The following is a 22,429-nucleotide window of genomic DNA, read 5'->3' on the forward strand; positions in this document are numbered from 1 at the left end:
ACTTAGTTATCTTGTGCTAAAGCTCTGTATTGTTGAAGGCTTTCATGGCCGGACTCACTGGAGTGTTGTGTGGCTGTGTTCTAGCAGCATTTTCTCCTGATGGTTTGCCTATATCTGTGGCTGGCATCTTCAGAGGATCTTCAAAACGTCAGGAGAAAATGCTGCTACAATATGGCAATATAGCCCGGAAACCACACATCACTCCTTTGATGACTCTTTCACACAACTTGGGCATTTATCATCTAGAGAAAAATGTGTATGTTAATAAAAAATTGGATACATATTTATACCATCTGCTTATCTGTTTGAACAAATGTTTAACAACACATTCCATGCAATAAACAATATAAGATCAAAATTATGCAGTTAGCCCTCTGTACTGCAGACTCAGTATTCATGAATTTATCTAACCATGCCATGAAAATATTTGAAAAAATGTAAATCTGCTTAATCCCATGTCAGCGTATACAAAAGATTGCCATCTTGTGCTTAACCTAAGGCTACATTCTGTACCACTTAACTGAAAATGAACCTCACTGGGAGCCCTAGCCAACAGAGTGAATTATGAAGTATAGTGGGAGTTTCAGACCAAAAGCATTAGGTGAGTCACATATTACCTACCTTGAGATAAGTACTTCCATTCAAAGTGCTCTATCATGTTGGGTTAAACTAGTGGTTCTCTACCTGTGGGTTCCCAGATGTTTTGGCTTTCAACTCCCAGAAATCCTAACAGCTAGTAAAGTGGCTAGGATTTCTGGGAGTTGTAGGCCAAAACATCTTGGGACCCATAGGTTGAGAAACAACCTGTGGGTTAGACCAAGGATGTGTGAATCCCAACCTCTTCTTTGCAATCCCAAGTCTACATCAATTCTCTTCCAAAACACCCCAGAAAATATAAACCTGAAAATGCCTGAAAATAATTGTTTATCATTGCCATTCCCTAACGCTGGATTTAGGAAAAAAATATAATGGCCTGGTTTCACATAATATTCAAGGATACTGAAAATGTCCATAATCAATCAAAATGAGGCCTGGATAAAGCAATATGCAGAGAGCAATAGAAATCTGGGAAAGAAAGAAAAAAGACAATGAAACATTTGCAAACAATTAATTTTAATAGCTTTGTGCCCTAGGAAGAGTACCTACAGTAACTGGTAGCATACTATACACTTTGCCATTTGAAAAGACGAAACTAAGACAACGCTAAAGCTCAGCACATCACTTGTGTTACTTGTCAAACTCCAATTAAATTAAAATTATTACTGATGGTAAAATTTAGGAGTACAAATATGTATGATATATAAACGTTAAAATGTTGCAATACTATGCAAACATACAAGGCAGTAAATTATACTAAATTAAATAGCATTGAATTTACTTCTGAGTAAATATATTTGGAATTGTATTAGATAATATATATAATTTGCCCCAAAAGCTCAATTATATCTTGTATTATTGGTTCTATTAATAATTGCTGTTAATTTATTGTGCTTAAACACTAATAAATGCTTATTGTTATCTATTTTAAATCAACAGGGAGTATTTTTGATGCTATAGTTTTATATTAGTACACTTCTGATATTCACCCTGGATGAAATAATTTTACTCACAATTGGAGAAAAAAGCTACCAACCTTTTTGTTGTTTGATGTGTCTTTTAAATAATAGCAGTATAAGACTACTGCTGGTATATAAATCAGCAAATCTGCAACAAGAACTGCAAAACAAATTATTTATAAAATTCAAGTGGACAGTTTTTAATCAGTATATTCTTTTGTTTATCTTGCTTCCTATTTTGTCACCTGTCAACTTGTTGTTCACTGTATTGTCTCTTTACTGTTTTCAGTTTTAACACACATTTGACTGATTTAAAATACAAAATACACATGACTTCTACGTGTCATTGTCTCAGGCATAGTCTTCAATTTACATGCAAATGTTAGACTACTCATATACTCATGCCTTGATGAAAACATACTTCTAAGAGATCTTGTTGTCTCAAGAGAACACAGACATTGCTATTTATTAAAGTCACCAGATCCTCCATTGGCGATGAAACCTATACTATAAAATGCTGTAGGCATGAAAAGGATGCCACATCTCATTCTGTTGCTCCAATTTTCCCTTTCCCTAAGTTCTCAACAGGATTGGTACCAACACTGAAAGGGAATGACAAGTGCAATTCAAACACTTCTGAGCAAAACTAGGCTGCTGGAATCTCTTTGGCGTGATTCATTTTGGAAGGACCAAGATAAAATGTTACTTAAACAAAACAGCAATCTATGCTGATCTGTGGGCAAATGATAGTCTAGGCAAATTATAGTTTCCCCAGACTGGACAAAAGGATGAAGTATAGTATGTAAAGGAATTGTGGAAAAGGAGCAGATGAAGGAGAGGGCAATCCAATGCTCATTTCCATGCTTCAAGGCCCATTTATGTAATGTCAAACCATGGTGCCTGAATCAGCCATAAGTCTCCTTTTAAAAAAATTCTCTGGCAGAGTTTATCATCTGTGTGTGCAATCCACAGAGAGAGAATTTTCTGAAATGTATAAAACTAATGGTCAACATTTAACTGTATTGGATTTTGTAACCTTGATGCACTAGTTTAATGGCTATTGTTAAAAGAATGTCTATCCATTTTCTTAGTTTGTACATCAATGGTTTGTCAAGCGTGTTGATTTGAACATTATTAAAGACCATTTCAAGGGTAATTTGGTTCTAGTGATTTTTAAAATGTAATCAATTACTGGAGACCAGATGGAAATGTTTGTGGCCAACGTAAGAGGTGGTGTGGAGGAGTGGCTGATTCTCCCCAGGATAATCAGCAATAAGGAAGATGTTGACACATCGTTCGGGTCTCCACTCAGTCCTATGAAGCAGAGGATGACTGAACATAAACTAATAAATGGGTTGTTTGGCATGTCTGCTAATAACTCTTGCAGTACTGGTGTTCTTTTCCCCTTCTCCTTCACTCATGCCAATCTACTAATTATCAATTAGTACACTTCCGAAAATGATAAAGCTCATCAAAACATATTAAAAGTTAAAAACCACAGCACCCCCTGAGTAGATCTTGAACACCATCTTTAAATGCCTGTTTGAATAAAAAAAGTTTTAGCCTGCCGCCAAAAGGACAGCAGGGAGGGGCCGTTCTGACTTCCCTGGGCAGGGAGTTCCAGAGTCGAGGGACAGCCACCCACTCTCGTTCCCACCAACCGAGCTTGAGATGGAGGTGGGACTAAGAGAAGGGCCTCTCCTAAAGATCACAGGGCTCAGGCAGGTTCGTACAAGGGGATGTGGTTGGTCAAATAGCCTGGACCTGAACAGGCTTGAAAGGTCATAGACAGCACTTTGAATTGTTCCCAGTTAACAGACTGGCAGCCAGTGTATCCAGCCCCAGTGAGCAACCTGCTGCAGCATTTTGGAGGTTTCCAAAAACTCTTCAGAGGCAGCCCCACGTAGAGCGTGTTACAGTAATTCAGATGGGATATAACTAAGGCATGTAACACCATGGCCAGATCTGGCTTCCCAATGAACGGGTGCACAAGTTTTAATTGTGCAAAAGCCACTGCTGACACCTGGACCTCCAGGTTCAATGCCGAGTCCAGGAGAACCCCCCGGACTCAGCATTGCTTTTGGCTGATTCCGTCTTATTGTTTCTGAGATACATTGTGTCCCATGCTGGGAGAAATGCAGGATATAAATACAATTGATCAATCAATAGAGGTGTGTAATTTGGCCAAAAGGCATGCCGTTTTGGGGTCCATTTTCAGCTAACCCTTCATTCTGTTTACCAGGAAATTACTTGAATCTGGAGGAGTGTTGCCGTTTTCATTTGACAAGGATTCGGCTACAATGGGAAACTTTGAAAGGCTCAATTCTCAGTCATTTTAAGTCCTATCTGCATGAAACCTACCTCAGTTTTAGACCCCATTTAGAACTGCAGGCCTGCCAAGTTTCAGAACAATTCACCAATTTACTGAATGTTTTGGAATTAGTTTAAGTTTTTACCATAACATTTTTTTAAAAAATAAGACAAACCGCAAGAGAGGGTTCTGGGAATTGTAGTCGCCGCTCGTGTCCATTCTCAGTCAATCAGAGCATGGACACAACTAGACCTTTTATTGGCTGAGAAGCAGAGAGAGAGAGAAACTTCAACTCCATCATGCTTCGAGAGGAACTCAGAGACTTTTCAATACCTGTCCCATGCAAATGCTGCTGAGAAAGCAGGACCCTCTCTGGACCTTAGGGAACTTTTCCACCATGAGAGGGGGGGGGGGGGGGGAGAGAGAGAGAGAAAAGATGCTGCAGTATCTTCTCCAAGAGCCCCACGGTAGACCCCGCCTCAGTTATAATGCAGACTTAACTTCATCCTCTCCAATAGCCAATAAATCCTGCTCTCTCAATCGTTTTGCCAAGCTTTTCGGTTCCCTCCTCCCCATTCTGTTTTCAGGGGATTACATGAAATGGACCACCAAATATTACAAATCACTTTCAGTCAAACAGATTCAGGTCCAAGCCAATCAATCAATACTTTTTGAGCTTTTGCTGAAAATAATTCCTACCTGTTGTACGCATGAATAACTTGTGTGGCTGGCTCTCATACCCATGAGATGTGTGGAGAGCGACCCAACTTGGATCTATTAATTGCGCTCTGTTAAACAAAGTGTAAGACCACTCAGAGTTGATTCATAATTTAATAGTGTATTATTAGCAATACAGGTGACATAAATTGAACCAAACATCTTCACAATTATACTTCATTCAAGATTAAACACTGACTACCAACAAAGAAAACAGAAAATAATTCGTCTTTCACATATTGTAATAAATTATTAAAGGTTTTTTAAATATAAAGAAAGAAGCTGAAGACAAGAGATTTTAAGCAAAACTTTCCATCATGCCAATATACAGTATAATTTTAAACACATACACACACACATTTTTTTACAATTACAGTTACTGGCTACAGGAAAACAAAGTATTCAGACAGGGTTTATTCTTGGTTTATGACCTGTAAGAATTTCCAGTTTACTAAACAGAATACTAAACAATCGTGGATAGCTGGTAGGAGGAGCCAAGTAAGAACAATTAAGCTGTCTTTACTGTCATAAGTGATCATTCCTAGTATGACAGTGTAGATGTGGCCTTTTATCCCGAAAGGAGTGTGTGTGGAATCAGCTTCATAGTATCTGCATGAGCTGATTCAGGTTCATGCTGGCTGAGGCCGCTAAATGTGGTCTTGAACCGCATTTTAAAAAATCAAGGGCTACTCTAAATTTTCCCCAAGAATGTGAAGCAGAGATTTGGGTCCATGTAAACAGTTGTTCCAGTTCTGAGAAGGCGCTGGTTTGGAGTACCCCACTCCAGATAAACTTGGAGGTGTGTGGCCCATGTAGGTAGGCTCTTAATCTTTGAGAGAGACTTGATGTATGGGACTGATTCTTGTTCACCTTCTGCTTGTAAATACTAATAATTCTACTTTTCTGGTACACAACTATTTCTGAAATTTTCCAACAATATCCATCACGGACACCTAATCATGTATGCATTACATTCTTAGTGCATGCAAAGAGCCTCTACTTCAGTTACATTTTTCTCTTTGTTCTAGGAAACAAGATTATAAAAGTGGAATATGACTTACACATAAGCACACAAAAGACTGTGATAAGCAGTAAGAGGTGGGTAGTCGAGGCCCCAGTACTGCAAATTATTATCAGTGGTGTTGAAGTACCTGGAAAACAGATTGAAACAATGAATAAATATAAGTCTATAATATCTTTTAACGACACTGTTAACATGCAAGTCTGCTGTTAGTATGGAGAGCTTTAGTATAAAGTTACTTTTAAAAAATATTCTTCTATTTTTATTGTAGATTTTTTTCTTTTTTACAAAATCAGAAAGAATTACTTTGCAATGACTTGGAAGCAATTGCCAGTATGTATGGAAAAAGAGAGAAGGGGCGGTATGATTTAAAAAAATACTAAATGTGTGGCCATTACCAGTGAAATTCCTCAGAAAATGTTAACAGCTGTCCCTCCCCATTTGTGGTTTTGATTTTTGTGGATTTGATTATTCACATGTTTAAAATATTCTCCTAAAAATCTCTAGGTCCTCTAGTGCGACTTTATAATCAGCTTCCTCCAATCATGTTGGAGAACATTAAGATTGATAGAAATAGCACTCTTGAGGAATCTCTCGTAAGGCCCTTCAGTGCAATTCTATGGACAGCTTCCAGAAGAAGCTGACCATAGTGTTTTGTTGGAATTTTATTTATTTATTTCCTTCATTTCTACCCCGCCCTTCTCCCACAAGGGGACTCAGGGCAGCTTTACATAATCATCAGTGATGCTGTCAACATATACTTTCGATTAAAACAGTAAAGCTTGATTAAAACATTATAAAAATCATCAAAAATTCATTTAACATTCAGCTAACACAAGACTAAAACCAAGATCCAGCCAAACAAATCCAATGTAGTAATGTCGTAATGTTCAAGTTTCCTTTCCAAGCTGCCATTGTCCTCTGGTCGATGCCTCTAGTCGAATGCCTGGTCCCACAGCCAGGTCTTCAGTTGTCTCCTGAAGGACAGGAGGGAGGTGGCCAGCCTGATGTCCTTAGGGAGCAAGTTCTACAGACGGGGGGCCACTGCTGAGAATGGCCTGTCTCTCGTTCCCACCAACCACGTTTGCGAGAGTGGCGGGATCGAGGGCAGGACCTCTCCTGACGATCTTAAGCTGCATGATGATTCATAGCAGGAGATACATTCAGACAGGTAAACTGGGGCAGAACCGTTTAGGGCTTTAAAGGTTAAAACCAGCACTTTGAATTGTGCCCGGAAGCCAATCGGCTGCCAGTGAAGCTGGCGCAACAAAGGAGTGGTGTGCTCCCTGTACACCACTCCCATTAGCAATGTGGCTGCCGACAGTTGGACTAATTGAAGCTTACAAGTAGTTTTCGAAGGCAGACCCACGTAGAGAGTGTTGCAGTAGTCCAATCGGGATGTAACCAGAGCGTGGACCACTGTGGCCAAATCAGACTTCCCAAGGAATGGCACAGCTGGCGCACAAGTTTTAATTGTGCAAAAGCTCTCCCGAATGTGGAGGACTAACGATATTCAAAATCTAATAGGATATGAATTATTTGTGCTTACTTTAGTTCCAAACAGTATTATTCAGCAAAATCAAATCCAAATGATTCATACTGCCATGCACTGAGCACGTCTGCTCTTCTCTCCCCGCTTGGAGTCTCAGAAACAGCCCTCCCCTTAGCTGAGAGTCCGGCCAATCACAGCAGGAGGGCTTTTGGTGGGAAGATTTGTCCTCTATTTCCAAAAAGGATGAGATAGACAGGCGGAGATCTTCAGCCTTCTCTGCCAAAGGGGTTTCTAAGACCATCAGAAATATGTGTTTTTTGATGGTCTTTGGCGACCCATCCGAAACCCCCCTTGCGAACCCCCCAGGGGTCCTGACCCCCAGGTTGAGAAACACTGGTCTATCAGGAACATTTCTTAGCTCAAAGTTGGATTTAGATTTGTGAGCATATGAACTAGTTCAGCAGCTAGTACAATACAATCTTGTTACATTAAGCACACAAGTTCCTTACTATCGTTATATACAAATAAAAGTTGTTGCTTTGTCCCTTCAAGTCACTTCTGATTTAGGGCAACTCTCAGATGAAATTATCACAGTTTTATTTAGTAAGAGTTGTTCAAAGTGAAAATCCACTTGGGATGTGGTCCTGGTAAAGTAGTATAAGATCTTTATGTTGCAGAGTTGATTTCATGTTGCCACTTTCCCAAAGGGATTTAAAATGATTCCTTTCTTTCCGGGCCCAAAACCATAGAGCTTAAACACTGACTGTTCTTGTCGGCAAACATATACTGGTGCGCTTTTTTTGGTTGGGTTGGCTGAGTGGGGGGATTATTCCATATTAAGCATATCCACATGGCCCTGCTTGGTTTGGAGAATTAACAGGAGTTTCTAAAAATTAAATCTATTTCAAAACCAGCTTTAACTAAGTTATGGGCACAATAGGTTTAATTTTATACACTTATAATTTGTACAAATTATGACACATCAGTGTGGAATGTGTAATTATAATTTGTACATATTATCATAGTGAAATAGTTTGATCAGGGTTTGGGTGGGAGCCACAGTGGTGCAATGAGTTAAAACCTTGTGCCAGCTGAATCTGCAAGATGGGGTGAGTTCCCATTTGTTAGTCCCAGCTTCCCATGCAAGGACATGAAAGAAGCCTCCCACAGGATGATAACATATCTGGGCATCCCCTAGGCAGCGTCTTTGCAGATGACCAATTCTCTCACACCAGAAGCAACTTACAATATATTCTCAGGTCGCTTCAGACACAGATTTAAAAAAAAGAATTTGGGTTTGCCACAGCAGCAAACAAATTTGTATTCCGCAAAAGATCACAAAGATCACAAACATGCTCAAGAAACATATCAGTAAGACCAGCTTCAACTAGGGAAACTACATTATATCTAAAGGACAATATGAAAGTGCACAAGCAAAATGTCATTCGTGTGACTCTTTTGTAGTTATGTTTCTGCAGAAAGCAGTCAGAATTTAGACACATCTTCAAGTTGAAAGCAGAAGGTTTTATTCAATGAAAATAAAAGTTACGAAAATAAGACATCAGGACCTTTAAATCTCTGTGAAACAGTGACTACTATTTTATAATTGCTGGGGGCAAGTTCTTAGCTTTTCCAGTCTATCCACTCAAATGCAGCCAATTTTTGACATTTATTACAATAAATGATATTTCTTGAATACCTTATGAGAAGCCTGAAGTATCTTATGAACAATTCATGATAAATCATATTTCTTAAAGCTGTATCTCTGCCTCCTACCTCACCATTTAAGATTTCTCATGCTAACATACTTAAACTCTTTCATTTGGATTCTAATACTCTACGATTTACTAATTAACACCCCACACACTTCATGGGCTCTTACTACGTCTTCAATTGCATAGGAAATGTTTGCATATGCTGATAAGGGTAAGGGCAATGTCTGCCCTATTTCTGACTAGAAATATAAGGAGAAAAGGTGCTGTCAAGATTGTCTATGATAAATGTATGCATGGGCTCCAAAGAAAGAAAGGAGATGCAGAAAGATTTAAATTTGTGCCTCCAGCTCAGGAAAAAAATGCATGTGGGAAAACTACATACAAATCATATTTCTAGTTTACTGCCTACCTTTTTAGTATACCTTGCTTCTGAACAAAGGAAATGAATGTGAAGAACATGGCCATATCATTTGAACATATCTGAACAATTCTTAATACCACAGCCTCTTTGAAGACAAACTTTCTAAAAATAGGATCCTCTACAAATATTTGTGTGCTGATCTTGCCAAACCAAACTGGGATCAAATTATTTCTGGTTACACTTTTCACACTGTTATACAGTTATTTATACAAATCATAAATGTTTAAAATTAAACTAGAGCATGTATTTTCTGACTGCAGTCTTTGGTTCTAGTCACGTGGTCATTAGTATTTGTTCCTTTGCTTGTAAGTTCCCGTTTCTTACTAATTTTTCACAAACAAGTAGTCATTCCCTCTCCACTATCCATATTACTGAAATATTTAGACAACACCAAAACATCCCTACAATTTGATTATAGTTTAAATCTCTATATTACTTATTAATAAAATAATATTTATTATTAATATATTATTGTTGTTGTCGTTATTGTTGTTGTTTGTTTATTTGTTCAGTGCTTCAGACTCTTCATGACCTCATGGACCAGCCCATGCCAGAGCTCCCTGTCAGCCGTGGCCACCCCCAGTTCCTTCAAGGTTAAGCCAGTCACTTCAAGGATACCATACATCCACCTTGCCCTTGGTTGGTCCCTCTTCCTTTTTCCTTCCATTTTCCCCAGCATCATTGTCTTCTCCAAGCTTTCCTGTCTTCTCATTATGTGGCCAAAGTACTTCATCTTGGCCTCTAATATCCTTCCCTCCAGTGAGCAGTCGGGCTTTATTTCCTGGAGTATGGACTGGTATGATCTTCTTGCGCTCCAAGGCACTCTCAGAATTTTCCTCCAACACCACCGTTCAAAAAAGTCTATCTTCCTTCGCTCAGCCTTCCTTATGGTCCAGCTCTTGCATCCATAGGTTACTACGGGGAATACCACTGCTTTAACTATGTGGATCTTCATTGCCGATGTAATGTCTCTCCTCTTTACTATTTTATTGAGATTGGTCATTGCTTTCCTCCCAAGAAGTAAATGTCTTCTGATTTCCTGGCTGCAGTCTGCACCTGCAGTAATCTTTGCACTTAGAAATACAAAGTCTGTCACTGCCTCCACGTTTTCTCCCTCTATTTGCCAGTTATCAATCAGTCTGGTTGCCATAATCTTGTTTTTGTATGTTTAACTGCAACCCAACTTTTGCACTTTCTTCTTTCACCTTGGTTAGAAGGCTCCTCGGCTCCTCACTTTCGACCATCAAAGTTGGCATCATTTCCTGCTTCTTGGCAGGAGGTTGGACTGGATGGCCTATGAGGTCTCTTCCAACTCTATGATTCTATCTGCATTATTATTATTATTATTATTATTATTATTATTACCTTTATTTTTAACCCATCTTTCTCCCTGTGGGGACTCAAAGTGGCTAACAATTTCACACTTAGTCAAGTTTAAAAAGCGGACTACAAAAGTTAAAAAACAATAAATTGTAACATATGAAAATACAAGAAATACACTTAAAATAGCCTTTAAAACTCACGGCTTCCCCCACCCAATCCCACCTGCACCTCCTTCCCCAAATGCCGGCTGCCAGAAGAAGGTCTTGACTTGTCTGCAGAAGGCCAGCAGGGATGGGGTGATTGCTACTTCATCACACTAGAGAAAATATCCACTTAAAATCCAGTTTCTGCAGAATTCTGGGGTTTGTAGTTTAGTGAGGCCTTTCCCTAAACTACAACCCCAGAATTCTGCAGGAGGCAGAAACTGAGTTTTAAGTGGATATTTTCTCTAGTGTGATGAGGCCTGAGGGTGGTCTCTCTTCGGAGGGAGTTCCACAGTCTGGGAGTAGCTACCAAAAAGCCCTCTCCCATGTTCCCACCAAATGTGCTTGCGTGGGTGGTAGGACCCAGAGAAGGGCCTCCCCAGTAGATTATAGATGTCTCCCAGGTTCATAGAAAGAGATACGGTCCTTCAGATAACCTGGATCTTTACCAATATTATATTCAAGCTAACTTACACTGAAAGATGCCATTGATTAATATATAAGATGTTAACTATAGGCAAGAATTCCCAGTTCCCAGAAAGCCTTTCCCATTCTTGCCATTGCCTTTTGCTTTTAACAGGAGACACCAAGATTGGGATTTCATCTGTTCTACCTATGGGCCCCAACTTTTCAGGGGAAATTTTTGCTTTGCTTATTAGCTATTAATGTAAAATGGTTATGCATGCACTGTGCATTGCATGTTAAAAGGTAAAGAGCTGTCTGGATGGAGTGAAAGAATGCAATGTTGAGAGGGACTGAAGGTAGGTTGGATGTCTGAGGGCATTTTGAAAAGGCAGGTGGGTACAGCAGTCAGAGTGATTGAGGGCTGGATCTGTCAAGGTTAGGATTAGTAGTCTGTCGGGATTAGGAATCAGTGGGTTTTAGGAATATGAGTGGCAGGAGAGTCATGGTCAGAGTTAGCTGTAAGACTAGAATTAGACAAGAGTGTGGAATGTGATTTAGATGTATTAAATAATGAATCTGTGATGTTACGTGCAAATTCTGCTTAATAAATCATTGTTTTTGTATTATATACTTTTGCCTCCGGGAATGCTACATATTGCAAAATTGAGTTCAGACATGGTGTCTGTGGTGGCAACAGATTAAAATAAAGAATGGTGGCTTTTGGTGGAGATAGAAAATAAATAAAATCTAAGACGGCAACCGCAACAGCATCTAAGAGGTCCTCACAATTGGTGGCCACGGCAATAAGACAGGAAGAGGTCCACACATTAGAGGCAGAAATGAGGATAAAGGGAAAGCCCTCACATTTGTGACAGTGGTTGAGATAAGTGGAAGTCACCTAAAGAAGAAATAGAAAACCTTTGCATTTGGTGGCAGTAGTGCAATAAACCACAATGTGGCAAAGAGTTATCCCTCCCCTAAGGCAGCCTCTTCTAAGCCATGTTTATAAATTCCACTTTCCAAGCTCTCCTTGTCCCGTCATAGTTAATGCCACAGCAACAACGCTGTGCTTTCTGTCTTCCACCCTGAACTGAGCCATTTTGTACTTTGAGAATCTCAATACATCCTAAGTATCAGTTTCTCCTTTAAAGATTATTTCATTCTTTGTCTTTCCCTTTTGGGCTCTTGCGTATTAATACCAATACAAATGTCATCCATCATCTCTTGTATCCAATGGTACAAACTTCCAAGACAGTTTAAAGTAAAGCAATGGCACAAAGGGCATCAAAGTTCCTATCTAAATACCTGGCGATACATAAAATGTCACACTAGATAGATAAAAATCAGAAATTGCTCCTTTGGCATCAACTCCAGATTCCAGAGATTTCATATTTGTATCCATCTGTACAAATAACGGTAAAAGATGGTTTATATATGCATACTAAACTTCAGTGGCAGTACATCACATTATTATTTTAAGGCATAAAGAGATGGGAATTTTGTATGGGGTTTCGTCTCATATTATGGTGCACAACATTTCCAAACAATTTAGACACATCAATCAAATGTAAGTTTATTGCAGTAGAGTCTCACTTATCCAAGCTTCGCTCATCCAACGTTCTGTATTATCCCGCCCGGATCCACAGCTGCTTCAATATATTGCAATGTTTTGGTGCTAAATTCGTAAATACAGTAATTTATACATAAAAACCCCATGTATTGAGCTGCTTTTTCTATTGTTTTGTTGTAAAACATGATGTTTTGGTGCATAATTTGTAAAATTATAACACAATTTGACATTTAATAGTCTTTTCCTTAATTCCTCCTTATTATTCACCATTTTCACTCATCCAACACTCTGCTGGCCCATTTACGTTGGATAAGCAAGACTTTACTGCAATTGTAATTTCACAATAAGAAATAAATACATATAATAATCATAAATATGACTGGAATAATTTAACAAATGCAGTTATTTGAAACTTGGCACACTTGCCTGTAAATAAGTCCACTGGATATTATGATGGCTACTTTTGAGTAAGCTATGTAAGTCGCAATATTGAATGAGTTGTACCTTTAGATTTTTCCAATATATACAGCCCAGGATTATAAGTTTCCTTATTTGAGGGGAAAATAAACATTTTCAAAATGAGAACATACCAGTGTTTGACTGGCAGGTTATAAGTAATCTCTTGCCAGTGTCTTTGAGCTTCATAGTCCCCATACATAGGTGGCTTCCCTGCACCTATAAAAAAGGGGTGAAATTGCATAAATCAGCATGCATTAGCTTCTTCATTGTGATTACTTTTAACTGCTTGCAAATCAATCTGATATTGTGCTTCCAGTATTTACAGCAGAGCCCCCCACCCCACCCCAAATAATGGTTGCCTTTGAGGCAGAATAATATTTCACTGTGACATTTGGATACTTGGTGCCTTGAAGGCTTCTTTTAGCAATGTTCTAATTCATTTGCTCAAAAAACAGATACAAAGGGCGTTCTGATGCTACACAATTATAGTTTTGTAATTCCACTGCAGTTGATATGCTTCCATCCTATGGCATCTTGGGGTTTCCACTTTAGGAAATGATAGTTATAATTCTCAGACAGATATTATGAATGCTTCACCAAACTACAACTCCTAGGATTCTAGAGCACGTTGCCATATTAGTTACAATGACATGATAGTCTTATAATTGTACAGTGTAAAGGGGCCCAAGTCCATATTAAATGCACAAAGTTGGACTGCAGCAATCATTGGTATTAGTATTTATATCCTGCTTTTTATATCTAAAAAAGCATCTCAAAACAACTCACAATTAAACCAATACAATTAAATTCAAACCTAAAAATATACGAACATTAAAATGGAATTTAAAATGAACAGTACTCCAAATAAACAGTTAAACTCCTAAAAACCAATTAAAATCTATTCATAGCTAATGCCACAGCACCCTCTGATTTGATCATAAAAACTCCTCATCATTGTTTTTCCCACACACCCCATCTCACAGATTTCCACTTCTCTGATGAAGGGCATGTAGTCATTTCATTTCAGTCTTCAAACATTCAGGAACACATTTCTTAATGCTGCAGGAGGATAATATATGAACCAGAATGCAGTATGAACCAGAGCTTCGCTCAAGCTTGCCTCAATCAAACTGTTGTTTTCCTTAGAATAGTGGTTCCCATCACCAGTGGTCTACAAGGACTAAAATATGGTTTGCGGCATCACTGTTACTACACTGTTGCAATGAGAGCGACTGGTCTCGCAAAATCCTCTTATAGTGCCGAGACTTATTAAATATAGTTTTCTTTGAGTGAGCAGATGGGGACTACTGGATGGCATATGTTCTGTATCAGAAACTAGAGTTGATTTTGTGTGTGTGTGTCAGAAGTGACTTGAGAAACTGCAAGTTGCTTCTGGTGTGAGATAATTGGCCGTCTGCAAGGACGTTGCCCAGGGGACGCCCAGATGTTTTTTTGATGTTTTTACCATCCTTGTGGGAGGCTTATCTCATTTCCTGGCATGAGGAGCTGGAGCTGATAGAGGGAGCTCATCCATTCCCTCCCCGGATTTGAACCTGCGACCTGTCGGTCTTCAGTCCTGCCAGCACAGGGGTTTAACCCACTGTGCCACCGGGGGCTCGTATACTAGAGTTGATCTATCCAATGCAATTTTCTGAATCAGCATCGCAAATAAGCAAACCGAATCTAAAGTTGACCAAAAACCAATTCATAACTCTTTTGGTACCAATGTTGGAGAGTGACTCCTGGTCAAAGTGGTCCCTGGTCAAAAAAAGGTTGAGGACCACTGTCTTAGACATAAAGTGCAATGCTAGACATTTCTAGTCAACTTTCAATCATTTACATTAGAGTTTTCTTCTCATTTAGTCTTTCTATAAATAGCTGATGTTCTTATTTGCAATGTTATAGAGTCCTCTTCCAAGTCTCTCTTTCTAATTCTCATATGAAACTGGAGTTATGTCTACCAGAGCTGTGTTTCACTTTGAGTAACTGGGATTGTTCCCTACTCACTCCTCTTTCTCTGCCATTATTTCTCTTTGACATATGTTCTTATAATTTTGCATGGGTTTTTTTTATCAATAGAAAGTTTCTGAGTGTTTTTAAAATCAGTATTTTACAGAATGTTCTAATTGTGATAGTATCACTTTAAAAACCTAGGCATACAGATTATTCACCTCCTGTCTCCTCTGATTACCTATTGAAAGCACATACTTGTTTCTCTTAAGATATTGACGCTAACTTCATGGAGATTGAACAGTTTCTTTTAAATATAGGAAAGCCATCTATACTTCTTGATATGATCTATGTTTGGACAATTTGCACAAGCAGAGAAGGATACAACCTGAAGCATTGGGATCATATCTTTTCTACAAAAAAGGAATCTTCAGAGACAAGGACAGTCCCACATTTATGAAAAGTCTGCCAACTGACTCAGGCAGCAGATTTTGAATGTCACCACCAAAGGGAAGCAAATGCTCATTACTTAATTTCTAATGATAGTATTTGTACTATCAGGTGTGCAAAGAGATGTGCATTTTAGATTAATATGCTTCATATCCCAAAATTACTTAGTTGGTTTTAGCTATTATACAATAATTGTTAAATAAAGTGGTTTTCAATTGCATTTGCTTTTCTGCCCCATGCAGCAAAAATAACTTTGTCTGGCTTTCTTCAGATATGAGGTTTTCAATAAGGTCAGTTTCCTTATGAACAGAAGTGTTCACAGTGGTCATCTGGAGAGGAAAAAACAGCAAAGGAAAAGACTAACAGCACAGATATCCCAAATGATCTGTATTATTACTTTTGCTCATGGATCAAATGAAAGCCATACAAAGCAATAGGGTCCAAATGGATCTCTTTGTCTGAGATCTCTACTGCATGTCTGCTGCCATCAGTTCAGCATGTCATATTCATGGGACTGAAATCGTTGCAAAAGTGCCAATGATGTTTATTTCTAGACACAGTTTATTATAATCTCCTTAATATCATTGCAACACTAAGGCAGTATTGTGCTGTTGAAGGCTTTCATGGCCAGAATCACTGAGTTGCTGTAGTTTTCCAGGCTGTATGGCCATGTTCCAGAAGCATTCTCTCCTGATGTTTCACCCACATCTATGGCAGGCATCCTCAGAAGTTTTGAGGTTTGTTGGAAATAAGGCAAGTGATGTTGATATATCTGTGGAATATCCAGGGTGAGAGAAAAAACTCTTTGTCTGTTTGAGGCAAATGTGAATGTTGCAGCCGATCACCTTGATTAGCACTGAATGGCCTTGCAGCTTCAAGGCTTGGCTGCTTCCTGCCCGGGGGAATCCTTTGTTGGGATTAGCTGGCCCTGATTATTTCTTGTCTGGAATTCCCCTATCTTTGAGTGTTCCTCTTTATTTACTGTCCTGATTTTAATACTGGTATCCAGATTTTGTTCGTTTTCATGGTTTCCTCCTTTCTGTTGGAATTGTCCACATGCTTGTGGATTTCAATGGCTTCTCTGTGTAGTCTGAATGATATTTGTTAGAGTGGTCCAGCATTTCTGTATTCTCAGATAATATGATATGTCCAGGTTGGTTCATCAGGTGCTCTGCTATGGCTGATTTCACTGGTTGAAGTAGTGTGCAGTGCCTTCCATGTTCCTTGATTCGTGTTTGGGCCATGTGTCCAGAGGAGGGCGAGTAAAATGATCAAGGGTCTGGAGAACAAGTCCTATGAGGAGCGGCTTAAAGAGCTGGGCATGTTTAGCCTGAAGAAGAGAAGGCTGAGAGGAGACATGGTGGCCATGTATAAATATGTGAGGGGAAGTCATAGGGAGAAGGGAGCAAGCTTGTTTTCTGCTGCCCCGGAGACTAGGATGTGGAACATTAGGAAGAACTTCCTGACTGTGAGAACTGTTCAGCAGTAGAACTTTCTGCCCCGGAGTGTGGGGGAGGCTCCTTCTTTGGAGGCTTTTAAACAGAGGCTGGATGGTCATCTATGGGGGTGCTTTGAATGTGATTTTCCTGCTTCTTGGGAGAGGGTCCTCTTTCAACTCAAGGATTCTATGATTCTAGGTCAACTCAAATCACATGATTCTCAACATTCAGAATAGGAAACAAAACAGAGGTTTGCTTTTTAGCCTCTAGTGCATTCTTTGCTGGCTTAGCCAAGCAAAATGCATTAAAGTTTAGAATCCCATTTCAGATCTTGGCTGAAATATATCAAAGAGAGAAGAATGTGAATCTCAGTTCACTGGTGGTAGGTAACTAAGTATTAAATTCAACAGCGATACCAACCCGTTACTCCTTTCATTTTAGCGATGTGCTTCCTATATTGTCTTGGGGTTTTGTTCTGGATAATTAGGCTACCTAAATCTCCCTGAAATTATTGGGCTTTAAGCATCCAGTGTGTAGGACTGTAGCCTTTAAGTTATAAGTAGGGAGCCACTTCCAAAGCAGAGAATAATAATTCCACAATCTTATTCTGGGGGTGGGGAGGGAGCAGTAAAGTGTAACATTTTAAAAATTATTACTAAGCAGGCCTCAAAGCAGCACATTTATATTGCTTTATTATAAGGACTAAGCTTTGTGTTTAAAGTACTAAAAGATTCCTAAGTTTAAAAAGTAAAATTTAAAATGATTGGTCAAATGCCAGGATATTTCTAGCCAGTTTTCTATCCAGTCAACATACAGAAGTAATTAATGGTGCATAACATAAGCTCCTTATGACAAACCATTATTTTGTAATTATTCAGCAATTTCAATATTCTTAAATGTGAAAAATGACTAATAGGCAATGAGTAGGTCAGTTACACTTTTACTAAAAATAATCTTGAGAAATACAGCACAAGTTGCAAGATAGACAACTACAAAAAAAACAAGCTTAGCTTTTAATAAGTTGAACGTTTGTTTCAGGGATGTACTTGATAGTTATCTTTTAAAATTGTTAATGTTGGCATTATAATTAGATAATGGTTGCAACTTAATATTAAAACACTGCTGTGCATGGAAACAAAGCTTTGCTAGGGTAGCACAACTCATTAACACTTTATATATAGCAAACTTGGGTTTAATCAAAGCTTTTACTGCCTGCTGTACAAACAGCCAGAGGGCAAGTAGAGAGAAGACACCTCTTTATTATCTGCTTGGTATCATATGTTATTTTTTGTGACGCATATATGATAAAGCCCAGATGTTGGAAAAATCTGGGTTTTCTGGCTGTAGCATATGAAGGAGGTTCAAATGAAAGTAGAGATGATGCCAGCCTAACATTTCTGGGAAGGAAATTCCAGAGTCCACGGAGGATAAACCACCTTAGAGGTCAGGAATGAGAAATATGCGACTCTGCAAATACTGCTGGACTCTAGCTACTATAGTCTCTGAGTAATAGCTAAAATGGATGGGGTAATGGGATTTGCAGTGCTATGGCTGCAATATACAACCACACATTCCCTTCCCAGATATATTTCATAACTGTAACTTCCACAAAAGAATTATCCCCGAGTACTATTTCAGACACATTTTGAATATGAAGTACCTGAATAAGAACCAAGGGACACAGCCCAACGGATAGTAAGTCCTAATAACACAGTAATTGTCATTGAGCTCCATTTTTCCATAGCTGGTCTTCACACATCAGAAGGCACCTTGAAACAAGAACAGAAACAATGATTCCACACACTTTTTGACTCTAAAGTCCACACAATTAGTTTATTTACATACTGGAGATATCTTCTAAAACAGAATAATGACTCAGTATTTACCTCTTTGATTATGGGAACGGTGCCTCCAATAGAAAGCATTAATGAAACTTGGCAAAGTATTTTATTTTATTCCCGAAAGTCTGCTTTTTTCTATGTTAAAAAAAACCACTATTATACACTTAGGTATAAAGTATATAAAGTGTTTAATTGCTGTTTAAAATCTTGTTTTGATTATATTTGTATGTTATTGTTTTATGTTTAATTATTTACTGTTTTATGTATTTATAGTTTGTTGTGTTTATGTTTCAATGTGGCATTGAATTGCGCCAATATGTAAGGCACTCTGAGTCCCCCTTGGGGTGAGAAGAGTAAGATACAAATATGGTAAATAAATAAAATACATAAATAAAGCAAAATATGAAAAACTGACAAACACACATTTGTAAACACGGAATCATGAAATGTTAGTCCTACTATGATCTAAAATGATTATAGGATGAACTACATGTTAGAGGACATATGGGTTCAAAATTGGCATCTGTGTCTTGTGTTTGTTTCCTTGTGTGTTGTGGTTTCTAGCTGGGTGGTAGGCTTCATTTTGCTTATAAAAGTTAACCTTGAATTATCCATCAATTATATCAAAAAATCCATATTTTGGGCCTCAAAACCTGCTCTCGACTTATACATGCAGTTGACTTATACATTAGTATATATGGTAATTCACTTGCTCATCTTCCTGTGTGATGTTGGAATCTGAACACAGATCAACCACTGCAAAAGAATAAATGGACACACAATGTACAAACAAATAGCAGTGTTCACAAAAAAACCAATGGCAGAATATTTCAGCCTCCTCTAAACACTGACCTTAAAGTAGCTCTTGTAGAGCAAAGAAATTTCAAAAGGACAGTCAAGAATTTCAGAACATACGATTTGAGATTCAGCATCTCTTTGACTTCACTGTCTAGAGTCCCACACTCAAACGTGTGTTATGCCTCTGACACCTGAAATTCTGTATAACTCTCCATGCTGTTGCCCACAGTCCTTGAACAACATGCTTTTTATAGTTATGGTATAAGAAATGTGCTCCTCTTTAAACAGACTAATTTTTTATTATTTTATTTCAAACATTTATACCCCATCCTTCTCGACCTCCGCAGAGGGACTCGAGAACGGAATCCAAACAGGCAACAGTTTGAAGCCAAACATAATATAAAACACATAATAAATACATCCACAAAATTTAAATAATTCTAAATATACATTAAGAACCCATTTGCCAGCTTAAAATCACTAGAATTAAAATCTTCATCCAAAGCAGTCCAAGTTCAGTCCAATAAATCTTGTCTTTCCCAGTAAACAAACTATTATGTGAACGCCTGATCCCATAACCAGGGTTTAGTCTCTGCTAACACAGCTGTCTTTTTGAAAATGTATCATACAGGTTTGTAAGAAGACATGAAACACTGCAGCTTCCAAGCTAACTTTACATTGCTTTATTATAATGCATTAAACAGCTCTAAAATCCCTAAAAATGAGATGAAAATATATTCTAGAAATCAGTAAAAACAGCATTTTATTCCAAAAGAGAGTTATCTAAAACAGAATTGTCCCTATAAAAGCTGTTTTGCATCAAACAATTATAGAACTATAGTCCACTTTAATTGCCATGGCAGCATCCTGGAAATTATAGTTTGTTGAGGCATTAAATTTGTCTGATATTTCTAAATACTCCTCCCTAAACTGGAAATCCCACAATTCCATATTATCGAACCATGACAGTTAAAGTGGAATCATAGGATACATATCCGCTGTAGAATTAATGAAGTTGGGCACCAGTTTAACTGACATGGCTCAAGACTATGGAAACAAGGATTTGTAGTTGGTGAAGAACCAGCCCTCTTTGGAAGAAAGGGGTCACATGCTTTTTAAAATCACATCTCCCATGATCCCATAGCCTTGAGCCATGGCAGTTAAAGTGGCATCAAACTGCATTCATTCTACAATGTACATGCATCCATAGTGCTAAATATGAAACGCCCTCATATCATCAGGCAATCCAAAGCAGATCTGCAATAACTGCCCTGCAGAATTGCCATTGAAACAGAAATTTAAAACCTGTGATATTCTGTAACGCTCTGTAAGGCTATGTCATATGTAAAGAAATGCAAAACTTTTAGATATCACACTGACTTGCCCAAACACAGCCTCTAATGCTAGAAGAGTATGTTCAGGATTCAGAATGTTCAGTGCCAATTGATGGCCATTGATTTGTAAATCAATTGAACTCTGCACATTCCCAAAACTTGCTATCATGGTGTGTTTTAACAGTCCCCATATTGTTGGTCTGAAAATTAACATTCAGAGATGCCACTAGGAGTGTGGAGTATGAGCGAACCACGTTGAATGACACTATCAGAAAATGCAATAGCGGAATGACCGTCTATATTTTTATTGTGTGCAGGGTTTCAACAGAAATGTATTAATTTTTACTAAAAAAAATCCCTGTAGTTAACTATAACAAAAAACAACAACATTTTTTATAAGTCTACATATGCTGTATATACCCACAAGGCTAAAACACCATGCTAATTTGCTTTTGGAATCTTCTAATGTGCCTGCATTTTGGCGAGAGTTGTCATTATTACTCAATTGGTTATGCTTCAAATCATGTGGTCTGCACACACTACAAGCAAACAGTGCTGTTTTCGTTATTACTTGGATTTTCTTTTAGTCTCTGCTAATGTAAAATCTTCTGGTATTTTAGCAGCAACATTGTTATGTTCTGGTACAGGATGAGTTCTATGGGGCTAGTGACAATGACTTTAGTGACACAATTGCTACTATTCAGAACAAACTCAAAACCAAATCTACATTATAATATCCAGTACAGTTATAGGTCTAGCTTCTCTTTTATCTGGAATTCTGATTTCCAAAATTGTCCACCTGGGTGAAGAAAAAACTGACACCTTTACTTTCTGGTGGTATACTTTAAACAAACTTTATTCCGTGCACAACATTATTACAAACATTGTGCATACAATTACCTATGTGTACAAAGTGTTTACGAAACGTAATTCTTGTCTGGATGTTCCCAGAGGGTTAGATTAGGTAATCATATCTCATCAGCTCTCACTCAATACTGGGACGCCACAGGGCTGTGTGTTGATCCCTGTTTTATACCCTTTACACATATAATTGCACCCCCATCCACCATAGCAATATAATTACCAAATGTGCAGATGATACAACCGTGGTGGGGCTTATCTCTAAAGGGGATGAGCCTTCCTATTGGGATGAGGTGGATCAGCTGCTCCTGTGGTGAAGTGACAATAATCTGGTTTTTAACATCAATGAGACCAAGGAGCTCAGAGTGGACTACAGAAAGAACAGACCAGAAATTCAGCCCTTTGTCATAAATTGAGACCAAGTGGAGCAGGTGGCCAGTTTTAGGTTCCTGTGTGTTATTTAAAGAAGATATGACCTGGGGCATCCATACGGCATGGTTGGTTAAGAGGGCCCAGCAGAGACTACTACCTGAGACTTCTAAGGAACCAGCAACTGAATGAAA

General features: G+C 38.4%; 1 protein-coding gene across 2 annotated transcripts in view; it reads right to left on the minus strand.

The window, feature by feature from the left end:
- ALG6 (ALG6 alpha-1,3-glucosyltransferase) overlaps positions 1–22,429 on the minus strand; it is a 33,506-nt gene that overhangs the window by 8,366 nt on the left and 2,711 nt on the right. Inside the window, exons 2-7 of one of the 2 annotated variants that reach the window (XM_067467854.1) lie at positions 18,693–18,801; positions 13,325–13,409; positions 5,646–5,735; positions 4,567–4,655; positions 1,634–1,716; positions 997–1,065 (exon numbers count right to left, since the gene is read on the minus strand). In XM_067467854.1, coding sequence (XP_067323955.1) covers positions 997–1,065; positions 1,634–1,716; positions 4,567–4,655; positions 5,646–5,735; positions 13,325–13,409; positions 18,693–18,774 — 498 coding nt within the window. In that variant the 5' untranslated portion in view covers positions 18,775–18,801. The remainder of the gene's footprint in view (positions 1–996; positions 1,066–1,633; positions 1,717–4,566; positions 4,656–5,645; positions 5,736–13,324; positions 13,410–18,692; positions 18,802–22,429) is intronic. The other variant, XM_067467855.1, reaches the window with a different exon arrangement.

This window comes from Anolis sagrei, chromosome 4 (assembly GCF_037176765.1).
Source record: "Anolis sagrei isolate rAnoSag1 chromosome 4, rAnoSag1.mat, whole genome shotgun sequence".
In the NCBI taxonomy this organism is placed as follows: domain Eukaryota; kingdom Metazoa; phylum Chordata; class Lepidosauria; order Squamata; family Dactyloidae; genus Anolis; species Anolis sagrei.